Genomic DNA, 13,532 nt, shown 5'->3' on the forward strand with positions numbered 1-13,532 from the left:
TTTTCAAAGCCATAGTACTAAATGTTACCTTCCTATACTTTAAGCTTTTGCAAAATAATAAGTTAATCATTAAAAATAAAAAAAAACTAAACAATACCTTAATATACGTCAAACTTTTATAGAGTTCAGGATCCAAAGATGGAAGCTCATCAATAGAACTGTACAAAGCACTATGTGTGTGACCTAAAACTTGACTCAAGAAGAATGATGCAAATGGGACATCAACAACAATTCCCTAGAGATAAATGGTGAAATATGTTAATTACAATACAGATTCTTTTTATGCCAATGAAAAATATTGTTTAACATAGTTACAGATTTGGGTTTTAAATTGTCCTGATAATTTCAATTTACAAAATCAATATAATTAAGTTCAATCATCAATAGGGCTAATGAATAAAGAGTTCATAATAAACCAATGCATTTATTTTCATCTGATTAAAATGCCTTTCTATGTCATATTTCTAACTCTCTTTTATGGATTAATTCAGAAAGGGATACAAATAACACCTTGACCATTTAATTTTGGCAAAGTTACTATTAATCCCCACTTTAATATTTACAAAAAATACACATAAATTGCTTCAAAAAAATTTCATTTTAGAAATCATAATACAAAATATTTTACTTCTATTTTAAAATTAACAGAAAACAGGATTTTATTAAAAGTTTGGTTGTTTTTAAGGTATAAAAGAAACATTTAAAGGCATACTTTCTAATGTTCACATTTTGTATTTACTCTGAGCAGCAGAGCATTTAAAAAAAAAATTCAAAACATATTTTGCTCCTGAAGAAGAGGAACATGTGTTTTATTCAAAATCTAGGCCAAACTAAGTTGCTTTTTTGCCTAACTTTAGACAATAATTCGTTAATTATTTTACAAGTATTATATAGCTGAAGAAGTATGACCTTGCTGCTTATTTCTTGATGTGCATTCAACTTTTCTATTTGAAATTAATTCCATACAAAAACTGAAATTTAAAGTGATTCATTATTATTACAGCTATAGAGTACTTCAAGCTAATGGATTAGTCTGAACTTCTTTATAGGCATTACATTCAAGATTACATAAATGGTGTTCAACCAAAAATTTCATTAACAAAGACTAAATTTAAATGCCCAAATATGCATAGATATAGTGCATGTTTTCAGAACTGATTATTCAAAATTTCACAATTGTATCAAAAAGTAGTTTAAATGTATTTTAAGATATATAACTTAATAGTAATTATGTAACTCAAAAATCATGATCAGTTAATGAATCCCCATAAAAAATTGAAACTGCAATACTATTTAGTACTTTTATAATAAAATTCTTCTGCTTTTTCTAAAATGATTATTTATTAAAATACCCCTTTTTCTTCTAGGAAGGAAAGTGTGAAATATAGCTTACTTCATACACAGCCTTTCCAAGCATTTTTCCAACAAATTCAAATAACGATAAATGATTTTCATGGATATAAGATGTCGGTGAAGGAAAAAGCCTCTCTTCACTAGTGGCCTGAAACATATGGAAAAAACCCACTATATATAAAAATCAAAGCAGCTTATATGCTATTTAACAGAGATAAAATAAATAAATAAATACACATATGAACATACTCGAAATAAATTTAATGTAGGATCAAAAACTTTTTTAATTGTTTCTTCTAGAAATTCTTTAAAAACACCATCTTGATCAATACCAGCTTCGTCTAAGCCCTAAAAAAGGAATACAAGCAATATAAGAAAGATGGAACGTACAGCTTTAAAAATGTGATGTAAAATAAGAATATGATTTTTCAGTTAACATTATTGTACAAAAGGCACCTTGTATACAATGGGAAAAAAAAGACATGTTGCACATTATTATTTTAAAAGTATGAATTCTTAAAATTTAAGTTAAATCATAAAAATGATTAAAATGTAATAAAGCAAACAACTGGAAATTAAAAAAAAGTGCTAAAAACTAATATTACTATCTAATTATCTATTAAAATGATGTACGTAAAGACCACAGTTAGTGCAGTATAGTTAGTTAATAATGAGCACACCCCGTTTTAGAAAGCATTTGTCTGTGGTAAGTGGATAAATGCTTTTTAATGTTTGAAACTGTCATTAAAGTGATTATAACCAAGGTAGGAGAATGCAAATGCATACAATATTCTTCCAGTTTGATAAATTTTTACCTGCTCATTTATAAATTTTACCCTTATGACACCCTTTAACGACTGTGATGGTAACATAGAAAGCTGCTGATAACCATCCTGAAATGAGAAAGAAGTATAGAAAAGAAGTTTGTTTTTCATAAAAATGTAATTATGCGGGATTTTTACACACTATTTGAGTAAAAGAATTATTTAGCAACTAAAGTAAAATGTAGAAGAGTTTATTTTAAAAATTACAGTTATCAATAATCATTCAAACTACCTTACCTCCACAATTCTAGATCTATGGACAGTAATTAATGTGCTCTGTGGTGAAGCACAGGCTGATTCAGTTAAACCTAATATTTCTTTTTCGTTGTTTACATACTTCCTAAATAAGACCACTCGCTGGAAAAGAAAAGTAAAACAATTATTGAAAATATTTAAAAAGAAGTACAGAATATCTTAAAAAAGTAATAAACTAAAATAAAAGGATACAAAATGACATTACTTCTTTGTGTGGAATGATGTGTGGAACTTTTTGCATTAAAACTTGGGCAGCTTTTTTACCTCTTTCCAAATCACTCATGAAAGAACTAACGCGGATCTCTCTAAAAATGAAATGAATAGTTATAAATAAAATTTAGACAATAAAAATATTAATAAAATAGTAAAATCAAACAAAAAATTAATGCATAGTTATGCAACTAAGCATAAAGTGTAGTTTGTTGGGCACTTATAAAATTTTCTCCTTCTCCTATTTACATGGGTTTTATGTATATTTCATAGTTTTAATTAAATGTTTAAATAATTAAATGTTTCATATCATTTTAATTATGTTATATTTAAATATTTTCCTTATATATGTATATATATATCTATATGCATATGTATATCCATATAGCTGATGATTATTAATGTATGATCATATCAGCAAGAAATATAAAAAAGCTGTTTAAAAGAAAGCATACATTCTGTATTTATATATATATATATATATATAAATAACTTTAATGCTTTAAGTTTATTTTACTTCAATCCTGCAGGTATAGCGCAGGATTAAAAAAAAAAAAAAAAAAAAAAAAAAAAAATCACTTTAGGTTTAAAAAATTTGCTTTTTATTTTTTCCTCTTATTAAGTTTCTTTATGTACACATATATATATTCTAACATACATATATTAAATCTTCTAAATATACCTATACATATATATATATACACTGACTACCAATAAGTATTTGGACACCTGTGCAAATGACGATATCTGCGGTCCTAAGGTACGTCACGGGCTCTGCCGGTATATATCATGTAGGAAACAGCATCGGCTTTAGACGCATGCAAGATGCCTCGCGGTTCGGAGCTCTCTGATTTCGAGAAAGGTATAATTATCGGGTATCACAAATGTGGCCGATCCTTAAGGGACATATCTAGCGATCTGAAGTACCCAATATCGACAGTGGCCTATGTGATTAAGAAGTGGAAGGTGAGCGGTTATTGTCGGAATGTGCCCCGAGTCGGCAGGCCAAAGAAACTGGGAGATAGAGACCGACGAGTGCTGTCCAGAGAAATTCGGAAGAACCGCACCCAACCGATGGCCCTCATCCGCGAGGAATTTCAACAGGCATCTGGGAGTATTGTTTCAATGAATACCATTCGTAAGAAAGCACATCTGCTTGGTTTTCATGGTCGTGCTGCTGCCCATAAGCCTTTGATCACAAAGTCCAAAAGTGCTGCTCGGTTAATGTGGTGCAAAGCACATCGAAACTGGACCGTAGATCAGTGGAAACGGGTTCTTTGGAGTGACGAATCAAGGTTCACCTTTTACCATTCGGATGGCAGGGTCTGGGTCTGGCGTCTACCTGGAGAACGTCTCCTGCCAGAATGCATTGTGCCAACAGTCAAGTTCAGCAGAGGTGGAATTATGGTCTGGGGGTGTTGTTTCTCCTGGTATGGGCTGGGACCCTTGGTCCCCATTCATGGTAAGCTCAACTCCGATGCCTACTGCACTATTTTGGATGACAATGTGCTTCCTACGTTGTGGCAGTTTTATGGGTTGGACCTATTACTTTCAGGACGACAATGCCAGTTGTCATGTTTCGACATTAACCAAGGCTTGGTATGGTGGCAATGGAGTTCATCGAATGGACTGGCCTGCCCAGAGTCCAGACCTGAACCCTATCGAGAACCTCTGGGACGAGTTGCATCGCCGAATTCAGGGGTGCACTACCCGTGCAAAATTGGTGAAGGAGCTTCTATGTCTTCTCCAAGCCGAGTGGAAGAAAATACCACTAGCTATCATACAAAGACTTGTAGAAAGTATGCCCTGGAGGGTCCACTCTGTAATGACCTCTTGTGGAGGCTCTACCAACTATTGATTTTGAATAAAGTTAGTTTTTCTTTTCTATCACAGGTGTCCAAATACTTATTGGTAGTCAGTGTATATATATATATATGATCTTAAATTTACTTAGTGCGAAATCAAGTTATTCTACTACTTGCACAATTCGAGTCCCCACTAAACATTTTTAACAATTTACATTAAAGTTACTTCCAAACATCTTTCGAAATAGAACTTACTAAGTATGGATTCACTCTTTTCAGATAATTCTACTATAATTAATCTTATGAGATAATATAATCAATATTATTTAGTAAATAAATTATATATATATATATATATGTTTAGAAGATTTAAATGAGCTAAGCACAATAAAGATTAGTGATTTAAATGAGCTAATCACATTTCACAGATACTTCATTCTGCATTTGTGATTAAAAATTTAGGTAATATAAAGCATCATTATGCAAAACATATGTATTTAATTTTCAATATTTACATATAGTAGAATCCTGATTAGCTGAGTTTTGATTAACTGAAATTCCATCTTATCCAAGCTCAATGCGATAAATAATTTAAAAAAAAGTCACTACAGCCTCGCTCCAAAAGTAAACAACTAATGCACTTGCATTTTAACAATAATTCAAACCATAACGATAAGAACACCATCATTATCATATTTAAGTTAGGCAGCCTCTATTCAGAAATGCTTTAAATAAAAAATCAGTTGGTTTTTAGTTTTTACACCAGAACCAGAGTACACTGCAGTTATTCAACAACAGAGCAGTATTAGCTATTTTGGCCTTCTCTTTTTGTCGTGCACATATGCTTGAATGCTTGTTGAACAATGACTGGTTGAAGAAAACACTAGAAGTGGTTTTATGACTAGACGACAAGCTTGCAGCTATTAACAGGCAACACTGCAGTGAAATGATTAAAAAGGTGGTTAATGGTTTTGGTGAAGTCATGGCAATTGGAGAAGGAAAGGAAAGGGGTTGAAAAATGGGTGACTTAATGCACACACATGATTAGAGATTATAATGCCACAAAAAGAAAAACAATGAAAGACAGCGATTATGAACAGACATCAGAAGCACTGTTAACAGATGAGACAGAAAGCAAGTTTACTATCTGGTTCGCTGTTACAAGCTAAGGTTTGGATTTCTTCCAGCACTACAAAGAGAGTGAGGAGAAATTTAATAGTCTTTTTAGCATTGAGTAAATGAGTATCTCAGTAATTTGGCAAGATATCCACAAGCTGGAATTGGTTTTGGCAAGCTTGGTGACATTTTGGTCCATTCCTTGTATCATCATAATAGGTATTCTAATTGAATAAATGTAATTGATCACTATATTAGCTGCAACCATAATTTGTCCCTTATGTTGCCTTCCAGTAATTTCGAGAAGCAGAAAGTACTAGAAATATCTCGGCGGCCGGGTGAAAACTATACATGGCCGGAGAGAACATTTGCTCTCAGTTGTTGTTGTTAAGCTGTTAGCTTAGCCTGAGTTTGGAGTACTGGATATCTCCGGGTAGCTTTTTCTTGAGCAGTGCTTTGCATTGCATTGTATTTAACATTCACACTAGTTTGAAATGTAATTACTGAATGTAATCTGCGATATTGTGAAGAGCTGTATGACTATCTTTGTGGAAAGTTCCAGATCTCTGAAGTGTTTCATCTGATAAAATAAATTTTATCAATTAATCATTGGAGCTGTGTGCATTCAATCTATTACGAACCATAGACATGCAAAAATACCTTTGATAAAACTACCATAGAATAAATAGCATATTTTATGGCTCAGCTTGGTAAATGTTAGTGTTGCTTCTCCAGGTGCCCCTTCCGCTCTGTTGTTTCTTTTTCTGAAAGGAATGCTATGAACCAGCATCCTATTTCCTCATTTAAAACAAAAAGCACTTGGATGGATTCAACAACATTTAAGTCATAGTTCCACAAAGAGTTTATGCCAAGTGTTAAACTATTTTCTGATGAAAATAATTCGCTTCACAAGGCAGTCGGTATTTTGGACAATACTCCTAGACATCCTGATGAATATCAGGCGGATATTTTTTTAAAATTACATTGAAAGTTCTAATGACGACGACATGGGAAAGTTCAAACCAAGATGGGTTAGACAGATGGCCTGAACATGATTGAAAAGACACTGATCTATGCTGGACAGCAAGGTGACACATCACCAACCAACATTATGATGTCAATGCAATATGACAGCAACAAAACAAAGTAGCACAATGGAAAAGGAGTTTTTTTTTAAACATGTGTGATGTGTCATGTATAATGTACATCAATTCACTTGTATTACAGGTAGGTGTTTTTATGTTTATAGTACATATCATATTTAGTACTATGTTTATATTTATACATTTGAATGAAAATATGTTTCATATTGCTACGAACCTGCACGAATTCTACATGTAAATTTCCTTTAGTCTGTACAATAAGCCCATCGTATTAAAATTTTCTTATTATCAAACCATGTTATCTGAGTTAATCCCAATCCACATTAGGTGGGACATCAGAATTCTACAATATTATAACAATGAAAGCCTTATAATTTGAATTCCAATCCTTCATTTGAATTCTAATCCTGACAGTACAAATGAATTTATTTATACATATATGCTTTACTATTTTGTAGGAATACTTTTCATCCTTTATAATTTTTTATGGTCATGAACAAGCTTACATTACATTCAAGACATGCACCATAAAGTTCATACATGATCTCAACTCATCTGAATGATGATTGAGATTTTAAGTTGGAGAAATAATTTATTATATATATTTAAAGTTCATCAGCTTTGAGTCAATTAAAATTGACATGTGTTGCAGTTCTGAATGGATAAGAATTCTACTAAGAAATGTAGTATGTAATTTTATGTAAATGAATTGTATGTAGTATGTAATGTAAACTTTGAAATAATTCTCTAATTCTTGCAATGCTACCAAAAATAAGTGCCATTTATAAAGCAACTGCTAAAAGTACAATTTTAGGCCATAGTTGCTATGAGTGTACAAACTGTGAAGTACAAAGCAGTAACTATTTAAAGATTTTGGTTATTTTAAGCAGTTAAAATGACTTTTAACCAGACAGTCAATACAGCTCAGTTATGAAGAACTTCTTTCTCTTCTACGAAGTGTTAATAAAATTTATGTAAATGCCTTTTATTAAAACCATCACATTTTTATAAAAGTATATTTTATAAAAATAAATAAATGCTATTACCCCAAAACGTTTAACAAATAACAATCATAGAAAATATTTAATAAACAACAACAGCAGCAGAAATAAATATTTATTACAAGAGATAAAAGCCATACTTTATGAGCCAGTGATCTGGTGGAGTATAGGAATGCCTGCAATCTCTCTTATAAAGCAGCATTAACAAAGTATGAGCTGAAGTTAACAGAGCATTGCTCTTAACAGCTTTTGAATCTAAATTGAAACATATTAATAAATAAAAATGGAAATCCATACATAATACACATGAAAGAAATTCTGGTACAACGCAATAATGTATTCTACACTGAATCTTATCATGCACCAATAAAAAAGGACAACACAATAACACATCACAAAAGTGATCAGAAATGCTTAAAAACACGATTTTTATTACCAGATATTACAAAAAAAAATCATTAATAAAAGACTTAAGTTATTAAAGTTATTACTGGCCCTTAACAATAATTTGGATTAAAATAAGTATCTAGTTGTTTTTTGGAAAATAATTTTTACCGATCTCCTAATTTCTAATGCACCTCTAGATTTCAGTTAATTGAGATTTTTGTTTCCAATGCCGAGTAGGAAAAAAATCTTAATAACCCCACACAAAGAAAAGTTTCAATGTAATTTCAGTTAAAGAAATACTATTTTAAAAGGTGTTTGTTTCTGATAGTTACTTTGAAAGACTATCAGTTAATGATGGAAAGAATATACAAAAACATTTAAAAAAAATATATGTTCCTTAATTTTGGGTTGGATGCTGAATACTACTGAAATGGTGCAGCAAATGCATAACTTACACGATATGATTAAAAAGAATAAAATAATAAAATCATTAGTCATAGATATTCTAATTAAGGAAAAAAAATAAAGCGATACAAACTTTAGAATAAAATGTAACAAAAATACATAATTTCATATTTCAGCACAAAGAATACATTACTTTTATATTTTCTTGTTTCTGTATACCTAAATTTAATCCAGAAAAATTTAAGAGCAATTTATTCGTAATTTTCAAGTGCATTCAAATAATGCAAGTAACTCTTAACATATATGGAGCATATGATTTTCTTTTGAAGGGAAGAAGACAACAATATTTTAGGGCCACATAAATTCCTCGAAATTTGCAAGTACATATTATACTTTTGTGTGCCTCCATTCCACTGTAAAAACAGTAACTCATGCCCTCCATAGCAGTGGTCTCAAACTCAAATTGCATGCAAGCCGAATGAATGATCTGAAAGCAGTTGACAGGCCACACCATTTTTTTAAACAGAATGAGAATGAATTTATATATACGTGTGCGTGTATACATATATATATTTATATTATGCCGTATGTACTCCTAATATATGAATATCACCCCTTTACAGTCTGATGTGATGTAAGCATGTAAGTTTATAATATGCTTGGAAATTATAATTTTTAAATTTAATTTGTCTTGAACACGGTTAATTGAAAAATTATTTCAATAATATTTAATTGCTTTTTCTACAATGTTTTTCTATATATTTACATTTCATTTCTCCAACTTATAATTATTTCTTTCTCCCCCCTCACTAAAATATGAACTTTTTTTCAGTAATATTCCTTTTTTTTTTTTTTTTTTTTTGTCCTTTAGGTGCTTAAATCCCTACAGATATTTATCAAAACATAATAAACAATAATAATAATAACCTAAAGGAAAAAATTAAAAAAATTACTTTACAAGGTTTAATACAAACATATACATTAATGTATGCTTGTTATGTCAATGATAAGTTAACTTTTTCCATGCAGTTCTTTACTGAGATTATTTACACGTCTAGCTAATCAACAAGAAATGCTAAATCCGTTATTCATGTATCATTAAAAAGCTCATCGAAGGTTTATTTCTTTATTTATTTTTGTGTCAAAATTTTGAATTCATTTATTAAATCCATAAATTGTTTTAATACGAGGGCATTACTCATTTTTTACCTTTCCAGCATAACAAAATCCTTATAACTCTACAACTGCTTCACCTTGTTATACTAAATAATTTTTTTTGTATTTACTTTCAGTTCATTCAAGCAATGCAGCAAACCTGGTGATTTAGAGCTCATCTGCAGATAGTTTAGTTTGCTGCTTTAGTTATTGTTTCAACAATGTTATCCATCTGCACACTTATGGCACCATATTTAAAAAAAAAAAAAAATGCATTGGTGGGTTGCATAATGGGGTCATATGCGCAGTGGCATAGCTAGGATGGGGCAAGGAGGGATATCTGTCCTTGGCACAGTATCCAAGGGGTGCCAAATTGATGCTACGGAATTTTTTAATGAAATGTTTTCCATTCTTGGCACACAGAAAGGGGCGCTAATTCTTTAGTTGTCGCCGGGCATTGAAAACTCTAGCTATGCTCCTGCATATGTGGCTCATGGGCCACCAGTCTGAGACCACTGCTCTACCAGATTGAAAAAGGTTATTAAGCGGCAAAACTATAGATTATTTTGCTGTCTGGAATTTCATCAATAAAACACCAACTTGAGTCACTTAAAAACTTATTTAACATGGACAACATTTTCTATGTGCAGCATATATTGAAAACGCTAGAAACGGGCAAAAAAATCAGAGCAAAAATGATTCAATCTGACTGTTCTAATTGATTTGGCTATTTGGTCTTGGCTTCATTTTTGATTAATTCTAAAAACTGTTTTTACTGATTCACAACTTTTTCTATTGCATTTTTGTAAAACATTGGAAGATTATAGTTTCAGCATTTAATATAATTTAATTACAATGTAATTTTGCTCCCAATGTACACTTGTTCTTTTGATTTTGACAGAATTAATAGTTTAAAGAATTTTCTTAATTCCTTTTCCTATATTTATATAATAACAAAAGAAGTGTGCAGACAGAATTTTCAAAATTGAATTCAAGCCTAATTGCTGCCAAGATTGTTTTAAAGTAAATTACAACTAGGCAGTTTTAAAGTTTTAAGCTTTATTGTGAAAGTTAGCATACTGCCAAAGTAAACTGCAAATATTAAAAGCAAACTATTTTGAAAAACCATGATTAAAATTAAAGCTTATTAAAATTATAAAATATGTTAATTTGATGCTGTTTAATTAAGCATACCTTTCTGAATTCATCAGAAGATAGCACACACGCTACTGTCATTTAATACTGATACTCAAAAAGTAAGTTTCATTCTCCCAAATTTATTAGACCCATTTTATAATCCCAATTACAACTAAATTCTAAAATACAATATATATATATATATATATATATATATATATATATATATAGTAATGAAGCAGACTTGGATGTAATGGTATAGATACACTGATAGCATAGATGTAGAAGTATTGTCTTTTGTAGATCATGATTCATAATGAACAGCAACTTGGCAGCTGAGGCAGGTTAAATACTCATTTTTATTTTGGTAAACATTTTGCAAACACAAACAAGCTGGTACACTACTAGTGCCTTTTCAAAAACATTTACATTTTGGATAGCTTTGCAGTGAAAAGAGAAACAGCAAGCAGCAATCGATCTAGGCTGAAGAGAAGAAATTTTCATCCTGAATGCAAGTGTCTTGCATTCAGGATGAAATATTAATTCAGAATGAGCTAGTTTCAGTTTTGAATGCATTTGATTGGATAATTAATAATGCTGTAAAATTATTATTGGCTATTTGAATTTAGTTCCATTTATGTCACCTATATTTAGGAATCATATGACAGGTTTTGAAATGATGCAACACAGAAAAAAGCATTATTACTTTTAGAATACAGAAGGGAAATACCCAAACTAAAATCAAGCATTGAGGGGCTATTGCTAACCTAAACTTACATATTTTTATCTTTATTGCACACACACACATACATATATAGATATATACATCTCTGATCTATAATTTAATTATAAATAATCTAATTTTATTCATAATATTAATTAATTTTTTTTAGTATCAAATGCTGTATTAAATGACAATATCTCGCTGACCGTCTCCTGATAAATTCAGAGAGATATTGTTAATGAAACAGCATCAAATAACAATTTATTAATAGCAATAGAGAAAAATATTATCATTCTAAGAAAAATTGGAAATAAGATTTAATATGCTACTGATAATTCTCAAAGTGAAATTTTATATATTTTCTTCTCTTGAAAATTTAATGCTACTGATAATTCTCAAAGTGAAATTTTATACATTTTCTTCTTGAAAAATAAATTTCAGAAATAAAAATTCATTTTGTTAATAACAGTTTAGAAAATATTATATATAACAATAGTAAAAATAACTCAGAAAATCAAAAGTCTATTGTGAGTGGCTATTATTCACAAATCCCAAATTTCAGTCAGCCACAACAAGAAAGGCTATTAATTTTGAATGCATTGCAATTAACATGATATTTATAAACTAGAAAGAGTCCCTTGTCTCTTCTAAAATGTTTGTTACCATAATTTCAGTACAAAGAGAAGTGGAATATTAAAGCTTTAATGTACATCTTATATGCTGCAATCTTATTCCTAATAAAGAAATCATACCTGCTGATTTTTAAAATTATTATCTGAAGATTAAAAAAACTTCAGAAATATATATAAATTGCTGGAAAATCGACACCGTATGAATAAATCAGGTAATACACACCAATTAGATTGTTCCAGATTAGTTTAAAGACCAGCTGGTTCAAGAAAGATGATATGGATACTAAGTCTTCAAGGCAAAATGGTTTCTGTTGTTCATACAGTTCAACGTCATCTAAGATCCTAATAAATATAAAACCACCTATAATCAGAACCCAGATATTTAAGTATACAAAATAAATAGCATTAACTTGAGCTTTTACGAGTGATATACAAGTCTCATTTCACAGGCAATAAGTATTTTGTTTCCATATTCATAATTTCTGTGAATTATGACTATAATATTTCTTTCATTGGTAATTAAATAAGCAAATAATCCATTATTAAAAATGAAATTAAATAATCCATTATTAAAAATGAATTCTGTATAATATATTTGACATTAATAGATCATTTCTTCCAGTATTACTTGGAATTTTATATTTATGAATGGCAGAATTTTTAACACTGCAGAAGAATACAAAGAATTGGAATAAAGTATTACATGAAAAAATATGAAGTTTAATTATATTTTTAACTTAAATTATTTCTCATGTAATAAAAAAATAATATAATTCACTGTCTCCCAGAGTAGGTAAATGCCTGACTTGCCCAAAGGGTGAGGCAAGTAAGGCATTTACCTCAGGTTAATCTCTAGACGGTCACTATTCACATGGTAGCAAATTGGTGATTCGAATTCAAAAATTATGTTAATAATGTTTTTAGACTCGTCCATTATTATTAATATGGGAAATAAGCTTCAGCAAACTTAAATTAATAAAATAATATGCAAAACCTTGCTTATATTAAAAAAAAATTCAAACAAGGCTGCTTTTTCTATAGAATATGAATTAAGTAAAAACATTATTGTAGATTTTGCTTCACTAAAGCAAGAAAAATTAAATTCCAAGAAAGGTTGAAAATTAATTTTAATGTATTTAATAGTATTTCAACATTATTTTCTATTTATGAAAAAAGGATTTTTTAACATTTTCATTTCATAATTATAAATAAATATCAGCAGTCTCAAAACTCAAATTGCATGCGAGCTGAAGTATAATCTGAAAGCAGCTGATTGGATGTAATTTTTTCTTTTTAACAAAATGAGAATAAATTTATATTATATGTGTGTGTGCATATAAATAAATAAATATATATCGATGTGTGTGTGTGTATGCATATATATATATATAGACATTTTGACCAGTACAGTGGTTAGCAGTGCTG

The 13,532-nt window shown here is 30.0% G+C and overlaps 1 protein-coding gene across 3 annotated transcripts in view; it reads right to left on the minus strand.

Moving 5' to 3' along the window:
* LOC118188566 (ubiquitin-protein ligase E3B) overlaps positions 1-13,532 on the minus strand; it is an 83,370-nt gene that overhangs the window by 25,408 nt on the left and 44,430 nt on the right. For all 3 annotated transcript variants that reach the window (XM_035359029.2, XM_035359027.2, XM_035359028.2), the window contains 8 exons: positions 12,331-12,449; positions 7,808-7,922; positions 2,638-2,737; positions 2,415-2,534; positions 2,169-2,246; positions 1,603-1,701; positions 1,394-1,501; positions 98-235 (listed from right to left, as the gene is read on the minus strand). In XM_035359029.2, the coding sequence (XP_035214920.2) occupies positions 98-235; positions 1,394-1,501; positions 1,603-1,701; positions 2,169-2,246; positions 2,415-2,534; positions 2,638-2,737; positions 7,808-7,922; positions 12,331-12,449 (877 nt within the window). The remainder of the gene's footprint in view (positions 1-97; positions 236-1,393; positions 1,502-1,602; positions 1,702-2,168; positions 2,247-2,414; positions 2,535-2,637; positions 2,738-7,807; positions 7,923-12,330; positions 12,450-13,532) is intronic.

This window comes from Stegodyphus dumicola, chromosome 7, assembly GCF_044657685.1.
Source record: "Stegodyphus dumicola isolate Sdum_Otavi_A_Nest chromosome 7, ASM4465768v1".
Taxonomy (NCBI): domain Eukaryota; kingdom Metazoa; phylum Arthropoda; class Arachnida; order Araneae; family Eresidae; genus Stegodyphus; species Stegodyphus dumicola.